General features: G+C 49.6%; 4 protein-coding genes across 4 annotated transcripts; 3 read left to right on the forward strand and 1 right to left on the reverse strand.

Moving 5' to 3' along the window:
* Positions 1-149: 149 nt before the first annotated feature.
* C922_04397 (hypothetical protein) lies at positions 150-1076 on the forward strand (the record flags this gene model as incomplete). Its single annotated transcript, XM_008819980.1, has 3 exons — positions 150-422; positions 735-807; positions 934-1076. The coding sequence occupies 3 exons, from the start codon at positions 150-152 to the stop codon at positions 1074-1076; spliced, it is 489 nt and encodes a 162-aa protein (XP_008818202.1).
* Positions 1077-1782: 706 nt separating this feature from the next.
* C922_04398 (hypothetical protein) lies at positions 1783-4263 on the forward strand (the record flags this gene model as incomplete). The annotated part of the gene is made up of 1 exon (XM_008819981.1): positions 1783-4263. One exon carries the CDS (start codon positions 1783-1785, stop codon positions 4261-4263), a length of 2481 nt encoding a protein of 826 aa, XP_008818203.1.
* Positions 4264-5911: 1648 nt separating this feature from the next.
* Positions 5912-11952, forward strand: C922_04399 (hypothetical protein; the record flags this gene model as incomplete). The annotated part of the gene is made up of 4 exons (XM_008819982.1): positions 5912-11071; positions 11259-11422; positions 11568-11638; positions 11825-11952. 4 exons carry the CDS (start codon positions 5912-5914, stop codon positions 11950-11952), a joined length of 5523 nt encoding a protein of 1840 aa, XP_008818204.1.
* Positions 11953-12518: 566 nt separating this feature from the next.
* On the reverse strand, positions 12519-17191 carry C922_04400 (hypothetical protein; the record flags this gene model as incomplete). The annotated part of the gene is made up of 4 exons (XM_008819983.1): positions 12519-12572; positions 12718-12866; positions 13051-13148; positions 13329-17191. 4 exons carry the CDS (start codon positions 17189-17191, stop codon positions 12519-12521), a joined length of 4164 nt encoding a protein of 1387 aa, XP_008818205.1.
* Between the last annotated feature and the right edge of the window lie 1316 nt (positions 17192-18507).

Consider the following 18507-nt stretch of genomic DNA (forward strand, 5'->3'; position numbering starts at 1 on the left):
CTATGCGATCGAGATTTTAATTTGAAGAAAAAAAAAAACCAATAGGGAGACTCCTTTGAAGGGACAATTCGTGAAGTAGATCCGAAAGGGAAGAAGAAAGAAGAAAAAAAAATACTGAAAAAAAACTCACTCAAAAGGAAGTGAAGAAAATGATGCAAGTGAACCCAACGAACGGAACGGGCCAAACGAATAATGCCTGTTGGGGGATGCGGGAGAACGTCAGGACAAGCGCGAATGATGCCCCACTGATGGAACGACGCAGCGAGGACATGCCTACCTCCATTCACAGATACGAGAGAGTATACATGAGCTACCTGCACTTACACTTCTGCGTCATCGACTTTAAAGATACCATGTTCATTTCGGTGACGGACGAACGTAACGAGTTGACAGACCTGCAGGTATCCTACCCGCTGAAATATGTAAGTGTTATAGGCAGGAGAAGACGTGGAGAATGGACTCCCTCGCGTGGGAAAAAAGAGAGGAAAAATGGGGTGGTGTACCCTTCGATGCGTAACCAAGTCCCATGATTACCTAGGGCACACTTGGAGACACTGTTATAGAAACTCCACAGCAAGCTGCTTGCCGTCTTGTTGTTGTTACTGAGAGGACGCCGCGTTTGGGGGGAAAACAGAAACCCTCCGTCAGAGAAGCAAATAATGATGCTGTTGCGGGGTGCATCATTTGACTTAATTTCTTTTTTTCTTTTTTTTCCTCCTTTTCTTCCCCCTCAGGTGGATGCTGATAACACGGCGTGTCTGGTCGGGGAGCCCCACTCGCACGGAAACGACGTGGCGCGGCTGCTAGGTAGGAGCGGCCAGACAGCAGCACAAAACACCTCCAATAACCGCAACCCTGCCAATCAACGGAGAAAACTCCATCCCGCGTGCCACTTTCTCTCATCCCGCGCGCCACTTTTCCCCCCAACCGCAGGCATGAAGTTTAGGATCCCCTTCTACGTGAGCGTCAACGTGGACGAAGGAGACGAGGGACTGACCAATTTTATCTTCTCCACCTGCCTGGAGATACTAAAGCCGCTATTCAGTGACAAGAGAGGAGACTCCACAGAGGGATGACCCTACATAAGGATGCTCACGTGCAGATTTGCACATGTGTTCTCTTGATTCCCCCTTTTCGAAAGGATCACATTACGGCGATGCCTTCATCCGACCCCACTACGCGGTCGTGGTACGACGTTGCTTTTCTTTCTCTCCCCCTTTTTTTCCATTTGTCATTTTTATCCTCCCCAACGTTCAACCTCCCTAGCGGCAAAAGTAAAGCGAGCCGACGTGCCGCCCCCTCCCATGTTTCAAGCAGACGTTTGTTCCTCATCTGAGGGTACTACATTGCATTGGTTAGCTCCAACCTGTGGGTGTAGCTATCTAAAAAAAAAAAACACAGACACATTACTTGCCTGACTGACGGTGAAGAGAGGTGGGGCGATGCGACGAGCCACGGCATCTTCGAGTCAGCCGCATTGGTAAAAAAAAAATAATAAGAAAAAAATAAGAACAAACAAAGGAGCAACATACTACTCAGCAACACGTTCAACGAAGGGACTCAAACGACGCAGCTTAACGCGTCAAGTGACCAATGAGGGGGAACAAAAAAGGTGACTGGGGAGGTGTTACCACTTCTGCTACGCCATTAAAGAGGAGGGAGCCACCAAAATGGGGAAGAGGCAAATCTCAAAAAAGGATAACAACAATGAACAGAGAAAAAGAAAAAAAAAACTCTAATTGCGGGTCAGAGGAACCAAAACTGATCTTGAGAAAGTAAAATATGTCATTTTTCTTTTTGTACCATTTGGCTATATATTCCCTGGTTAGCTTCTCACTGACGTGTATTCTGCGAAGCGGGAAGAGTCCTGCCTACTTGGGGAACCACCCCCGGGACGCCTGTCCGTTTGTGCGACAGCCAGTAAGAAGGAGGAAGAAGAGCCGCGCCGAGACGGGGAGGCAGGACTGCATCACTCCATGTGATACGAACTGTGTAAGGGACACCTACCTGTTTGCAGAGGGGACAATTGGACCCCATGATGGGTCGACCTGCGAAGGGGGGATGATCCCCGGCGGGGGGGAAATTACCACATCACGGAGGGAAGAGGACCCACTCGATGGGGAGGCCCCGCAGAAGGGGGAACTCTCTTCGCACCAGATGGATACAAAAGAGAATCGATTCGCTACGATAAGGAGCGGCGTGGACAGACTTCTCTTCGTCAATAGGAACCTGTTTTATACTCTCCAGGAGGGAGGTTGCCTCACCATCGAGGGGGGCTCCCCTGTTGACGTGAAAAAGAAGAAGAAGAGGGTGCACGCCGATGGTAAGTGCCCAGAGGAGGTAGAAATGCTGCTACAAGGAATGTGCAACTTCGCTTTCAATGAGGAACCGCTAACAATGTATACCGATATGATCAGACAGATCGTCGACCAGGGGGTGATTCCCTTGGCCATTGGAGAGTCCCGAGGAAAAGTCGATTCCTTGGACAGGGAGTTTCTCAATTACATAGCGGTGCTGTTGTTGCGCGCGGGGGGGACTATCCCGATGGGGAGTGGCTCATGGGAAGGTCCCCCATTGGAGGGTGCCCCATTGGAGGGTGCCCCATTGGAGAGTGCCTCATTCGATGGCGCCGCTAGTAGGGATGCCCCCTTCCAACGAAGCGACCACGTGAGGGACGTGGCCAAAAAGCTGCTGCTACTGAAGGAGGCAATGGTTAAGCTAGCCAAAGAGCATAAAATACGAATGGACACACTCTACATAGACGAAGAGACAGGAGATGTGAAGGTCAGACGGAACAGCTTCGAGGATGGGAATGAAAGGAGAAGTAACTGGAAGTTGATTTTTCTCGGGACAGGGTCCATGTATCCATCAACCAACAGAGGCACATCATCCTTTCTCCTCCAGACGACAAAAAAGAAATGCAACGAGGCGTTCCTCTTCGACTGTGGAGAGAATACCTTCATTTCTCTGCAAAGGGCAAACATAAAGATTAGCAAAATAAAGAATATTTTCATTACGCACCTACATGGAGATCACTGCTTGGGCATCATCTCTGTCCTCACCATGTTGCGCAATACAAACAGGATCAATATTTACGGCCCGGAGGGGATTCACCGTTTCCTGAGGAACACCTTCCGTTCTACCTACTCGAAGCGGATGGCCCGATTTTTCGTGTACGAGATGACGAGGACGGAGGGGGCGACAACCCAGCCTGGCAAGATGGCTTCTCCCTCCGGGGGAAAGAAGCGCCATGACGTGGAGTTCCTCCTCCCAGACGAGCACAACACTTATCCAGTGCTTCGAAACGATTACGTAGAAATCTTGGGCTTCCCGATCAAACACACCGTCCCTACCATCGGCTACATCGTACGGGAGATAAACGTTGAGAGTAAGTTCAACGCATCTTACATAGATGAGCTTATTAAGAGAAACTACGACGAACTGAAGAAATGCGAAAAACTGGAGTTTATCCCCCACAAGATATATGAGCATGTCATTCGGAAAATGAACACTGGAGACGTTGTAGTCTTTCCAGACAAAACGAAACTTACGTTTGGTGATGCCTACAAAGAGGTGTACCAGGGGAGGAAGATCGTCATCTGTCAAGACACGTACGATGCATCCAGTTTGGAGAAATTCGCTACCGATGCGGATGTTCTCATACACGAGGCCACAAACAGTTTGATCGATCTGACTGACCAGAGTGTCGCTCCTCCGGATGGGTTCTGTGGGGATCATATGGAGCCGTCCCTTCGAAGTGGCGTCCCTGGGGGAGTGGAAACCGCGTCTGAGCACGTTGACGGGGCGGCAAACCAGGCTGACACTGCGTCTGAGCAGGTTGACGACGTGGCAAACCAGGCTGACACTGCGTCTGAGGAAGTTAACACCGCCGCAAACCACGCGAAGAGCTCCTCTAAGCAGGTTCTCCCCGATGTCGTCAGAAAGTACAACAAAATCATTGCCGAGCGGGGGCACTCCACGGCCAACATGGCGGGAACCTTTGCCCGAAAAATAAACGCCAAGAAGCTGATACTGACGCACTTCTCGCAGAGGTACATTGGAGACAATAAACTCAAGAACATCGCCATCATGCGTAGAATCGAGCGGGAGGCAGAGGAGTCCTTTGCAGGGACCACCCAACGGGAAAGTGAAGACAGCGCCGACTGCTCCAGCACCACTGCTGGAAGTTGCGATGGGGAAAAGGAGGTCATCGCTGCGTATGATGGGCTAATCGTGTATGTCCCTCCGCAGAGGGTAAAGTGAGTGGGGCGTCCGTCTAACCTGAAAGCAGTGGTGAATGGGAAGGGTGCCGTTCTGCAAAGTGCAGCTCTGTTGTGGGCCATTCTGGAACTTGCGCACCTGTGTGTGTGCCTTTCTGCCACTTGCGCACCTGTTTGTGTGCCTTTCTGCTTCGTCCTATGGGTAGCGGTTTTGAGAGGCGAGCAGAACGAGGCCACAGCGGGGCTCACCTCGCAGGGATGCCCGCGCTCCATTCATGGGTATCCCTCGCTTAGTTGCGTCTGCATTTCCATGACGGGTGATAATACCACCCATTGGTACGGTCCCAATTCGCTTGAATTTCACGCGGTCGGCCGATCAGTCGATCGGTTGACTGTTTTTTGTTTTCGATTTTTTGTTTCTTATTTTTTGTTCTTCATTTTTTGTTTTTCATTTTTTGCTCTTTATTTTTTGTTTTTCATTTTTTGCTCTTTATTTTTTGTTCCTTATTTTTTCACTTTTCCCGTTTGGAGTGGCCACCACCTTGGCGTGCGTCCCTTTGGGCCACTCCCCATTTTGACTTAACTGGACTGAAGGATCCCCGTGAGGTGCGAAAAGGCGATACCTGTGTAATTGACCTTCACACAACACTGGCATACGAGGGGTGCAGGAAAATAGGGGAAACTGGGAGGAACACTGAGAAGGTGACTGGGAACACGGTGAAGTTGACAGGGGAACACTTAAAAATGCGGATATGAGCGCTCAGCAAAATAGGGTCTTCTCCGGAGTGGCAGGGCGAGGAATACGTGTCGTCCGTCCTCCTTTCGCGCAACTGGCGGGCCAACACGTACATATGTGCAGTGGGGCAGGCCCCGCGTTCTAAAACGACCTGGCGCCGGGGTGTATGCTCGCGAATGCAATTGGGAGGAAGAAAAAAAGGGGGAAACAAAAAAAAAAAAAAAAAAAAAAAAAAAAAACGAATTGAGAAATATAATACGTGAAAGATATAGCGAACAGAACTGCAAACAGGACTGCAAATCGAAGGACAAATCAAAGTGCAAACCACACTGCACAGATACATTAATGAGCAAAGACTCGCAGCGGCAAAGTGACACATCGCGAAGCATGGCTGGGTGACGAAGCCACGCACAAGTTCGCCGCGTTTGCCTTTCCGCACGAAAGACAAAAGGAAAGGAAGCGCGTCCGCCATCCGGTAACCTGGCACGCGTTCATTTCGTGCCAATTTTGAGTCAAACTTCTTCTCAATTGACACAAAGTGGAGAAAAGTTTCCCCGTGTAAATTTCCAGGTGTGGAGGGGGGAAGAGCATTGCGCCAATTTAACCCCCGCAATCCGCAGCGCCCTCGGTTTGTTAACTAGCCATTTTTTCACCTGCACAGTTCAGGCGATTTTGACGTACACGGAGGAATTTTTTTTTTTTCAAACCTTTCATTTGGAGTTGTATCAGCCCCGTTTGAACGGAAAAGGAAGCGTGCGTAGGTACGTTCTCCACCTGCACATTTGTGTAGCAGCGCCGGGGAGTCGTATTAACGGCGCGGATTGGTCCGTGCATCACATTGGCTAGTGCTGCCCCGTCATCACCGCGGATGGGGAGGAAGCTGTAAGGAAGCCTCGTCGAAGCAGCGAAGAAGACACTGCTCCTTTTCGAAGTATCATCCGAGGGAAGTGACAAAATGGGCACCCAGGATGCGCAAAGTAAGGATGGAAGGGAAGGAGGCGGACGGAGGGACAGGCAGGATGAGCAAGGAGTCCATAGGAGAGGAGATTCCCTCGGAAGCATCGACGATTATCACTTGCTAAGCGGTGAGGGGATCGCTGACAGCGAGTTAAAGGACGTGGATAAGGAGCTGGAAAGGATGACAAACATGGGGGAGCTAAAGGAAATGACGTCCGAGGAGTTTAGGGATCTGATGGGAGGTGACGCGAATGGAGGAAACCTAAGTGTCCATTTCAATCCCCCGAGGAAGTCCCAAAAGGAGAAGAACCCGTCTAGGTTCTCCCAAATGAGTTTCCTCAACGATGATTTTCAGCAAAAGGAGGACTCTCATTTTAGCAATCTGAATTCCAAATCCAGTCGGAAGAGAGACAGTCACTTGTCATTGGGGAACATGCGTAACTCTTCGATCTTTAACTTAAGCGTAACGGACGACAATGGAAAGAGGTGGTCACACAATTACAACTCTGGAGGGAATGAGAGGTCTCGTGTTTCCCTTTCGCGCACGGATAATGCGTATGATAGCGATCTGATAACGCCTTCTCCGTCGAAGGGGCAGGGGGAAGGGGGGAGCTCCGAGGTGGAGCCACAGAAGGGGGGCCCCAGGAGAAGTGGCGATCTAAGTAGCCAGGGACGTGATACACGGAGTGGGAGACGTTCCATTGACGTGCTAGAGGAGGAGCTAAACAAACTGAAAAGAGGCTTCCTGCTAAACAATGGGGAAAACAGTCACATGAGTGACAAATCGAATGAAGATCCCCTGGAGGGAGCATACGTAAGCGATTCTGAATTTTTAAAAAGAACCTCCCTAGACAAGAAAATAAGTGTTGACCTGAATTTTGGAAATGATGATTCATTGACTAACAGTAGATTATCAAATGGGAGCTGCTCTTTATGGGAAAGCAGAATCAGCAACTCTAGGAAGATACGAGTAAATAATGAGACGCCAAAGAAAGGAATCCTAAAACAGAGCAACTCTTTTTCCCCCATAAAGGAACTACCAGACAATATTAGTGCACGAAAGAAGTCGGTGCAGTTTTCCCATAGATCTATTGCCGTTTTCGATGACAAAGAGAAAGTATCACCTCTACATCTAACTCACTTTACTAGAATTTCTAGCGATTCTAATAAGTCCGAAATGAAACGGAGCAATGCATCTAACGATTCTAATTCGGATAAAGAGAAGGTCGACACATTTCATGAAAATTTGGCTAATAGCATGGATAAGTCCCCAATCGATGAGCTACTCTATCGATATGACAGTTTTAGCGGTGTGAAAAGAAGCTCCATTGGTTACCCGATCGATGGAAATGCACCTGATGATTTCATCAGGAGAATGTCCTCTGAATCTTTGCGATTTAAGACGAAGACATCTGTGGATATGGTTCAGTCGGCTCGGCTATCCCCCATTAAGAATAGATCTAAGGGGGTCAGCAGCAGAAAGAGTAACCCTCTGGATGGAGACAATCACGAGGGGAAGGAGGAGAATCAGGGGCAGGACGAGCAGGAGGACGTTCTCCATAAATTGCTAACCACAGACATCGACAATATAAAGGAAGAGGATTTCCTAAAATTTAGCCTCCTTAGCGACTCCGGGGAGTTTAGAAGCTACGGGCGGGTGGATAGCGGCGAGAAGACGTATGAGAGGGCCCCCAGTGAGCGCTCCAAGGGGGGCGCAAGAGTGACGCATAGGGGAGAATCACACAAAGGTGTAGAGGCAGATGAAGCTGATGAAGACGGGGCGCAAGGCCATATGGAGGACAAATCCATCCATCGAAGAGAAGGAGACAAGAGTGAAGTGTTTTATGAGTGTAATGACAGTGTCGTTTCGGTGGCGAGGAGAGCGGCAGCGGGATCGACGGGTGAAGAGGGGACTAAGAGCAACTGCAGGGTGAAGGAAGAGGAGGGGAAAGCTAGAAGCGGACAGGAAGGGGAGGAGCCGGACGACCCACTCGATGCGAAAAAATCCACCAGTGCAGAAGCGCTGTGTAAGGAGGAGGAATTGAGGCACGACACTCACGTAGGAACTATCGGTAGGAAGTCCACCATGGAGAGGCTTCCCATCGAGGAAGCAGTGCCGAATACGGAGAACGTCACCATACAGTATAGGGCGTCCACACATAGGCGCAGCGAACACGCGAAGGGGGTCAGCACAGAGGACGCTTCGCCTCAGGAGGACAAGGCGAAGGAGAACCGAGGTGAAAGCGGAAATTCAGCAGATGGTGACGCTCATGCTGCGAGTGGAGGTCACTTGGGAGGAGAGGCGCAGCCGAATGGGCAGTCGAGTAGGCAGTCGAATAGAAAGCCAAACGGACAGCCGAATAGGCAGCCAAATGCACTGCCGAACAAGGGGGACGAACCCAATTTGAGGCGGTTCGCTGAAGGTAGGAATGCCACCAAGAGGGAGACGATAAACGTAGGGCTAGCCTCCAGGGAGGCGGAAAATCAAGAGGCACAGAAAAACAGTTTTAGGGTGGCCAAAGCGAACAGGAGAGCTAGCTACAGTGTTAGTATGCATGCCAGGGACGATGAGGCGCAGACGAGATTCAGGGACAGGAAGAGCCTAAACGAGAGGGGAGAAACGGCTGGGAAGAGTGTGCAGATGGGGAGGCTTTCGGGGAAGCCCCAAGTGGGCGCCGCGAGTAGGATGAGCCTGCGGGGGGATAATAAAGTGGTGGAGGAGGAGGGCGGAGAAGGGAGAGAAGCTGAAGAAGTGGAAGAAGTTGAACACGTGGAAGACGTGGAAGAAGGGGGAGAAGCCGATGAAGTACCAGAAGCGGATGAAGACAAAGAGGCTGTGCTTCGAAAGGCGGAACTGTTTAATCGGGGGGGAGGACAACAATACACGCAACAAAGGAACTACGAGGGGGAGGAGGTCCACGTGGAGGAGGGCCCTTTGCAGGTGGCGTGGGAAGAGCCTGGGCAGGTGAAGGCCCGAGGCAGATACACTACGCACATCGGACAGGGAGCCTTCCGGGGAGGATCCAGCGACGACCTCCAAGAGATGGTCAATCAGGGAAGGGCCAATTCGGACGAAGGGAACTATAAGAAGTATGTGTATGACGAGGTGGAGCGGGGTGAGGAGGACGTAGGAGAGGGGTTCCCCATGGAGGATGATTTAGACCTCGCCGCGGAGGAGGAGGCGTTTCGCAGCGCTGATATGGAGCCCTACGGGGAGGGGGAAGAGATGCACGAGGAGGAAGCAGAACAGAGGAACCTCATGGATGACGCAGAACAGGGGAACTTCATGGATGACGAAGAACAAAGAAACCTCCTGGAACAGTCGCGACGAAGACGGAGGGAAGAGAACCAAGAACTGAAAAAAAAGCTGAACGAAAATTTGATAAAAAAACAGGAGATGATAAAACAGATGACCCTGGCAATCGTCCGAAGGTGTCGGATCTCCTCCCTGAGGGAGCTAAAGAGTAACCGAAGAAATCTTACAAACCTCATGCAGCTGTACCAGCACATACGAGACATGATGTTTTCATTCGTCGGGAAGATAAACCATCTGAACAATGTAAGCGTCAAATTGGATGATGCCATTCTAAAATATGAAGTGACACAGCTCAGATGTAGCAGAACGAAGAAAGCAATTGAAACTCTAAAAAAGTATAACGGAAAAATGGAGATGAAGGTAAAGGAGAAAAAGAATCTACTGACGAAACAGGACAATGTGTTGGATAAAAAAATGAAGAAAATAGAAGAGATGACAAAGGAGCTGACAAAATTGAAGAATATATACAATGAAGGGTCTTCAAGAAAGCAGGAGATTCACTTAATCAACCTATACAAGAGAAAGATGGACGAGCTGAAGAGTCTCGAAATGGTTAAGGGTCTGATCATCAATAACTTCAATAAATATGGGATCAATTTCGAGGTACTCAACTGTAACTACTACAATTTTGCCACTCTGTATGATTACGAACGTATGGATTCATTTTTCCTTCGCCAAGGAGAAGGAGACGTCTTGATGAATGGGTTAGATCCAAACGGGGAAGAAACGGGACAAAACCAGCAGAAGGGACAAACAACAAGCGGTGTCGCAACGGGGGGTGCTATCCCGGGAATGACAGCCACGACCACCCATGGGTCAGTCCCTACACAGGAGGAACACCTCAGAAAGGGGAACAATCCACCTCTGTACGACATAAGCGATCTCTACGAACGAGGGTGCAGACTGAGAAGCAGTAATAAGAAGGGGAAGAGAAGCGCAACCATTCTTAACAGCCAAGTGTCAGAAGAGGACATGAATTGTGCATGGCCATATAACATTACCATTGATATCATTTTCTGCAATATGAACAATGTGGCGTTGCAGAAAGAGACGGACAATTATATGGTTTCATCTCCAGTGAAGATAAAAAATATGAAGCATCTCATTGCGAATAAGATGCACCTGTTGGGTGGGGAAAGCGGAGGAGTGGCAGGTCCCAGCGCGGAGGCAAATAGAAAGTATATCAAACTTTTCCGGCCCTACAAAATACAGACCAATTCGTTTGATAACTTTAAGGACATCACTTTGACGACGTATTACAAATATATAAGTAGCGACACTTTGTATCTGCACATCTGGAATAAGCGGCACGACAGGGAGAGTTACTCTCTTAGGGTAAATAACCTAAAAGATGATGGCAGACAGAAGAGGAGAAAACAGGCGCACCTTCTGAGGAAAGATATGGAGTTCTACTCGTACTACTGCAGTGATAGCCATGTCGGCGTGGAGTGGAAATTGCAACTGGAAATTGTTAAGTATAAGCTCCTGGAGGTGGTTAATAGGAGGCTCCAGAGGTATACCAATCGGGAGAGTGGCAACCTCGTCAGCGGCAATGCAAATAATGTGCACCATAGGCATCTGAACGCGAATGATCCAATCTTCCAGCAGAAGGCCGAGGCGGGAACGGCGAAGCCAAACAAAGAGGCCCTCATGTACCTCGTGGAGGAGGCCGAGTACGCCAGCATCATCCTGAATAATGTCCTCAGTCAGTACAAGCACCTACTGAAGTGTTTCCTCTGTTTGTCAAACACCTTTTTCGATTACCACCAAGACGTCGTCATCTTCAAGACGATCGTTTTGTCTCAGCAAATTTGTCCACACGCATTCTGGCTCTACCTCTACGTGAGTGGCGAGGCGGAAGCGGCGCGGCGGCCGTATGGAGATGGCATATCATGGCGTGGTGTAGCTTCTGCACAACGCGCAGTACGTAGCGCTCATTACCCACCGCTCACCATGCACTGCTTACTAATCACTTCCCTCTCTACACTGCTCATTACGGCGCTTCCTTCCTTTTCTTCTCCCCCGGCAGATCAACCTTGAGGAGGCGTTCACCTTCGCTTCGCTGCTCCACGGCATCGTCCAGGTGAAGGTGGAGAGCGTCGACGAGGACGACAAATACAGCGAAGAGTGTAAAACGCTGAACAGCAACATCGTCAAGACGCTGCAGCAGTGCATCTTCGCCCTCAAGTCGAAGTAAGTGGCGTGGCGTGGCGGCAGTATAGAGAAGTGGCATGGCATGCCGTGGTGTAGCTTCTGCGCAACGGAGCAGTGGTTCTGCCGCAAACCCATTCCACCGCAATTTCGTCACCCGTCTCTTCTCTCCCCCCCCCGTGTGCAGGCCCCTGGATCTCTCCGAGAGGATAAACTCCTACAACGTCGTGGACGTGATCTACGCCGTCGTCATGAATGGTAAGAATTTCCAGTGGAAGTGCAGCCCACAGAGTCACACCCGGTTAGGAGTCACCCCGCTAAGAGTCATCCGCCTGCCTAGACATCCATCCATCATTCCATCAATCCACCCGTCGATCCATCAATCCATCCGTCGATCCATCAATCCATCGGAATGTTTCCCCACCCGCTTCCCCCCCTCTGCAGAGAACTACAACTTCCACAGCTACCAGAACAACCTGGAAGACAACATAAAAAAGTTGACGTCGTGTGATACATTCATAAACGGTGTTGTGAGTAAGAACATCGTCGTCCCTATAGAGATTAAGAAGTGATGGCCACGTGAGGTGACGCGAAGGAGAAAGAGGAAGCAGCGCAGGAGGAGGGAGCAGAACAAGCCGTGTGGACCACCCAGGAGGGCACGTTCAAGGGGTCGCCCTCCTCCTCCCCGTACAGAGAAATACATCCATGGACCGCAAGAAGACGCCCTTCGAATGGCCTGCCAACACATTCCGAATGCACTACCAATGCAACAGTCTGTCGATGAAGGGAGAAAAGTATCATTTGAAAATCTTTTTAAAAGCGATGTGGGAGGGGAGTGAAAGAGAAGAAGAGGCAATATAATAGGGAAAAAGAAAAAAAAAAAAAAAAAACAAAAGTGCCCTTTTTTTTTTTTTAGTGTTAACCACCATTTAAGATTTTTTTTTTTCTCATTTTTTTGCCCCATTTTTTGCCTTTTTTTTTCCCCCCTTTTTTTTGCCCATTTTTAATTACTTTTTTAAGTCTTCAAAAAGTACATAAAAAAGAAAAATAAAATAAACAATGTGTGTGGTGAAACAAATGAATTGTATGAGTTAAAAAAAAAAAGAAGAGAGAAAAAAAAGACGCTCCAGCCGCTATGCTAGGCCTTCTTCGTTTGGAGGACAAAGGCGTACATGAAGTCCGGGTTGTCGATCTGCAGTGGGCGGGGGCGGTTAAGGGGGACGAATGAGTGGGCGCGACGAAAGGGTATGCCACGGTCGTGTTCACGCTTGGTAGAATGGTCGATTGGCAGAATGGCCGATTGGCAGTATGACCGCTTAGCTGTAAGGCCGCTTTACCGCCTTGGCACCCACCCCGAGGTCCTTCAGGTAGTCCTCCTTCATCGGGACGATGAAGATGGTAAGGTTCTTGTCGATGATGACGGGGATGTTCTTCTTCTTACTGAAGTGCTCGCAGATGTGCACGAATTTTTTCTTCTGTTTGACGGCTGCGGTGGAGAGAGGAGGTGGTGTGACGTGGCCATGAGTAGGTGTGCTTCAGAGGATGAATGGGTGTCCTCGAGCGGATGAATAGCTCTTCTTCAGCTGATGAACAGATGTAGTTCATTGCGCTGGGGAGCACCAAATAGGGAGGCCACTCCGAAGGTGTGGGGATCCTCTTCTCTCCCTTACTTGGTCCCAACTGCCAGACGGAGTAATCGATGCAGGAGTTCCGGATGTTCATGAGGTTTTGCACGTCGCTCTTTGTTTCGACATTCAGCTTTGGGTAGCTGTAGGGGGGAAAATGTGAAGGGGCAAATGTGGAGAGGAAGAAGTGGAGAGGCAGATATGGAGAGGAGGGTGTGGAGAAGAAAACGAGAGAGACGGACTAAGGAAGGAACCCTCATCGCTGCTTGAACGATGCTTCAACGACGCTTCACCCCTTTTCTTGACCTCTCCTCTGGACTTACATCTTCAGCTCGGGATTCCCGTCGTAGAAGTTGGAGATAAAGTCACACTTGTACTTCTGGTTGACATAGAAGGAAACCGTTTTTTGGATATCATTGTAGTCGTTGAGCTCGACGCCGTCCAGGCTGTTAAAATCGCTGTCTGTGTGTTCCTCCGCGTGGTTCCCGTTAGGGCCACGCTTCCCGATCTGGCTTGCTGAGCCTCCTTCCCCTGGAAAGCTATAGCCAGCGGCACCACCACGGTCGTCACTTGCACTATTTCGGCTTCTTTTTCTCTTGTGTCTTCTATGATGATCATAGTGGTGACGGTGGTGATTGTGATGATCGCGGTGATCGTGCTGATCGTGGCGATCGTAGCGACCGTGGTGATCATAGTCATCATGGTAACCGTGGTAATCGTGGTGGTAATAATATGACGTGGTTGTTCCCTTCCTTTTGGAAGACCGTCTTGTCTCCCTGTTATCATACCTTGAATGGCCATGCCCCCCACGTGTTTTATCATTGGCGGAGTTACTAGTTAGATGCGAATCGATGGCAGAAGATCGGTGTCTCCTCCTATGCAAGGAGGTGCTACGTGAATGATTTTGATCGATGTTGGGTCTTCTTCTCACATTGTAGTCGTCACTCCTGTCTGGGGCGTATCTTTTAATGCGAACCCCGTCTGTTCCTATATGGCTATCTCCTGTATGACTATCATGATTGTGTCCCTCCTTCAGAAGAAGCATCACTTTTGAGTCGATAAATCCATTGTTCCTCCTCCTCAGGGTGGATTCTAACCTCCCCTTCATCTCTCCATTATCGTACGCAAGTGAATCTAGCAGCCTCTTCCGAGTAATACTTATCTTCTGTTGTTTGATTTCCCCATCTCCAAGGATAGAAAAGTCTATGTTCAGCATGATACCGTTTGAGACCTGCAATCCATACATGTGGTTCCTCGCCTTGATAGCGTCAGTCACACTGGAATACTGGAGGAAGAGGCAGCTTTTCTCCCAGACATACTTGACGTTTTTCATTGGACCGAAGTGTGCGAACATGGTTAGGACAACACTGACTGTGTTGTCGAAATAGGTCTTTAAGATGTTTCCTATCCAGAGACAGCCGTTGGCTTTGATAGGGACAGAGAATGTCACTCTAAATTTGTTCTTTTCTAGCACCTTCTTTGCCTGCAGGCAATTCTTGATGGTTCTGAAGGTCAGGTGGGCATACCGCTTCCCGGGCGCTGCACCCGCGTCAGCCGCTGTGGCCGCTGTGGCCGCTGCACCCGCCTCATTCCCTGCACCCGCTTCATTCGCTTGATCCAGCTGCTCCAACTGCTCCTGCTTCTGCTCCTGTTGCTCCTCCTCCTCCTTGGCTTTCCCTCGCTTCCTCCTCTGCCTTGGCGCGGCCGCCTTTTTCGCACCCCTGCGCCTGCCCCCCTTGGGATTGTCCTCCGCTTCGTCCGCTCCCTGATTGACTGCTTCGTCGGCCGCCTGAGTAACTGCTTCGTCCGCCTCCGGATTGACTACTTCCCCTTCCTCTTGTTTCACTGCTTCGTCCGCCGCTTCATTGACTGCTCGGTCCGCCTCCGGATTGACTACTTCCCCTTCCTCTTGTTTCACTGCTTCTTCCGCCGCCTCAATGGCTGCTTCCTGCTCCTCCTCCCCCTTGATGGCATTCTTAAAGAACCTCTCCTCGTCCACTTCAATGGAGACAAAGAGGGAAACATCCACACACGAGGAGGGCACTTTCTCGCTGGAAAATAACTCATTTATGTGTTCCTTCACTTTGTTTTCATTATCCAGGTGGTCCGGAATGTTCGTTACGAGCAGGTAGCGATTGAAAACTTTGGTTGATCTAAATGAATCTACAGAATCGAGGTGATTCATTTCGACAGATGCATCCTGATCCCAATGTAGAACCGGTTTTGTCTTCCTCTCATTCCACGTTGGATTGTCTACCATCTGATTCTCTTCACTGATTCCAAAGGGGTTGTCCTCATTAAATGGGGTGTGTTCAAATGATTCGCCGTTCAGATTCACTTCCCTTTCAGATGTGAACAGCGGGTTCTGGTACCTTCTATGTCTACCTGTTTCGCTGTACCTTGCAAGCTTCGCCGATTTCACTATATGTGGTGGTTGCGCTCTCTGTGCCCCGTGCGGGGTATACTCCTCATAGTTGGCATACAGCGTGTGGGGGTAATCCTCACCGCTGGCGACGTTCCCGTAGGAGGTGTTCCCGCCATGGTGTTGGTTATTACTCGCATGGGATCTGTAGAGGCCGCTGCTATACGGAGGCATTGTGGCGGAGGCAGGGTGGTCCCTGGTACGGGGGATTATCAGAAGAGGAGGTTGATTTCCTCCCATGGGATGATTAGCCGTGCTGGCTTCCGCATGAGTGGAGCTTCCAATCAGGTGAGGGGGGGGAGGCACTCCCTTCATGTGTAGGCTGATACCAGACGTGGGATGCTGATTGGAGTAGGAAACGTAGGGAGGGTTTCCAGGTGGGGCTTCAAAGCTGTTCTTTTTATACCCGCCTGAAAAGGTGTTGGGAAAATTTGCGGTCATTTTTTTGCTCTTCACGGGGGGAGGTAGCAGCGGGTTATTTGGCATTCTGTTCACAGGGCCTCCCCCCCCTGGGTAGGAGGACGGGTGGTGGATGTTGTTGGGGTGCCTACCTGGCGGATTGTTCGGGTGACTATAATGAGGGTAGGATTCCATCTGACCTCCTCTCCCCGACTCGTTGAACGACTGGCTATACAGCGTTACGGACCTCGGCGGGGGGGGAGGGGGGGGATGCACATAATTAGCAGCGTTATTGAGGGGACTCATGTCATGGAGAGCGGCCTCATCCGGATGGTGGATCCGATTGTGATGGTGCTTGTTCGGAGTGCCGCCCCTGGTGTGGCCGTGCAAGTGGCTGTTTATCGGTGCCTTCCCCTGTTGACTGAAGGGCATTTCGGATGGAGGGACGAATTCGTTCAACCTATTTGTACTGGATGGTGGGGGGACAAAGTATGCTCTGCTATTCACATGGGGTGCCATACCTCTGACTTCACTGTTGTATGTAAAATGGGTGGCCTCGTTGTTCTGAGCATGTGTCGGAATGGTGTTCTGATAATACTTCCTATTTTTATATAGCTTTACCGGTGTCTTTCCGTTTTTATGGTTTCCTGATATGTCAGGATACGACGTGGTGTAAGCATCGTTTGGCGTTCTTCTCATTTCACCTGTGACAAGTGTGTCCTCCCCTTGTGCAGAAGCACCATCCACCCTCGGATCATCTCCTCTCTCCTGATACGTCCCGTAAACAACTTGTATTCTCCTATTTTTAATCTTCAAATGATCAAGATATTCCTTTGCCCTTTTGGAGCTCTTAACCGAATTGAAGATGACGTGGACCCCCTCGTTGTCGTCTATAAAGGAGAGTTTCACTTTCCCGAAGATATTCATCAGGGAAGTTAATCTGTGACTGGACATGTCTGTGTAAAAATTGAGAAGAATCACTTCTTTGTTTAATTCGCTATTTGTTTCAATTCGATCGTACGGAATTTCGTCTTCTACCACTTCTCCTTCTTCTTCCTCATCGGATGACATGTTTTTTATGAGGTTTTCTATTTGTTCGTTAATTTGGACATCGTCCAGGGGGCATTCTTCCTCATCCGAGGCGTCTTCTCTTTGGTGTGCGCCCTCTACGGCATTGTCGTCGTTACCGCCCATTGCACCATCCTCCGCACCGTTCACGATACCGTCCATTGCACCATCCTCCGCCTCGTCCACCGCGTCATCTCTCTTGTGCTCCTCCTCCTCGTCGTAGTCGATGGCGTCCTCCTGACCGCCGAAGTTCTTCTCCCTTTCCTTCCCTTTCGAGCCGATATTTTTAAACCACATTATGCCTCTGCGGGGTTTCCATTTAGGGGGCAACGGGCTGGTAGCGGTGAAGCCTCCTGAGCGATTGTTTGTGCACGGGGGGGGTGTTCTCCCTTCACGCAGCGTTGTTCCCGTGTTGCCACGAGGCTGAAACTGCGGCTGAGACTGACGCTTCGCCTGCGGCTTCCACTCTGTGTGTGGGCTCTTCCCAGGCTAATCAGCCCCTCGCAATGTGTAATTGCTACGCAGCTGGTGCGTCTACTTCGCAGGAGGGAAAGCTATCCAATGCAATGGAATTGGCAGCAGCGGTCCCTTTTATCAGAATTGTCTTCTCGTCTTTACAATGGTGTTTTGCTTCTTTGTCATTCACGCCTCATCACAAGGGGGTAGAATACTCATCCGTTAGGTGGACCTGTAGGGGGAAGATGATATTCTCTGTGGGAGTCGCAAAATGGGGGGGTGGCTACATTCTCGGAGCATACTCGACGGGGTGGGAAGCTCTCACGTGGCGAGCTGCTAAGGAAGTTGCTTTACGCACAGGCAGTGGAACTCTACACTGGCGGGATGAGCATACCTGAACCAGCTCATGAACGTTACGCTGTATGGGCAGGCGAACGGCAGGGGAAATGAAAAAGGGCGACGTACAATGAAGGGATGGAGCAATTAGCTGTGGGCGCTAAGCGTGAGAATAACTACCATGCAACAAGTTGCAGATAAAAAATTTGAGCAGCCCCTTTACGCTACGCTTGTAAAGCGAAATGGGGAGCAGCGTGTGGCAGGAGAGTGAAGGCAATATGTTCGCCTGACCGGTGGGGGAAAAAAAAAGAAAAAAAAAGGGGAAACACAAAATAGGATATGCAGGAAGGGGAAGCACAAAATAGGCTATATAGAAAGGGAGGCACAAAATAGGATACACAGAAGGGGAAGCAAAGAATAGGATACACAGAAGGGGAAACACAAAATCGGTAACACAAGAAGGAAGAACAAAGTGAGAAAGCAAAAGAGTAGGAAGAACGGCTAAGCTTGTACATAAATAAAAGTGGCGTATTCAGAGAAAATGTGCCAAAAAATAAAATGCGTTTTTATCTGTACACTTGCATCCGCATATGCCTTTTAGGGGAAAAAAAAAAAGAAAGAAACGATTTCTTTGAAATTCCCCTGTAAAGAGAAATACAAAATGATGTAACAGTTGGTTTTTTTTTCTGCTTTTTTTTTGCCAGGTACTCCGAAGTTTTTTTACATTTCTGTATTTATCTTGTGGTACCTTTTTTTTTCTCTCCTTCCCGCTTGCCACATTTTTTTTTTACGTTAGCTGGCCAACAGGGACACCAAGTGAG

This window comes from Plasmodium inui (genome assembly GCF_000524495.1).
Source record: "Plasmodium inui San Antonio 1 unplaced genomic scaffold supercont1.22, whole genome shotgun sequence".
NCBI classification, from domain to species: domain Eukaryota; phylum Apicomplexa; class Aconoidasida; order Haemosporida; family Plasmodiidae; genus Plasmodium; species Plasmodium inui.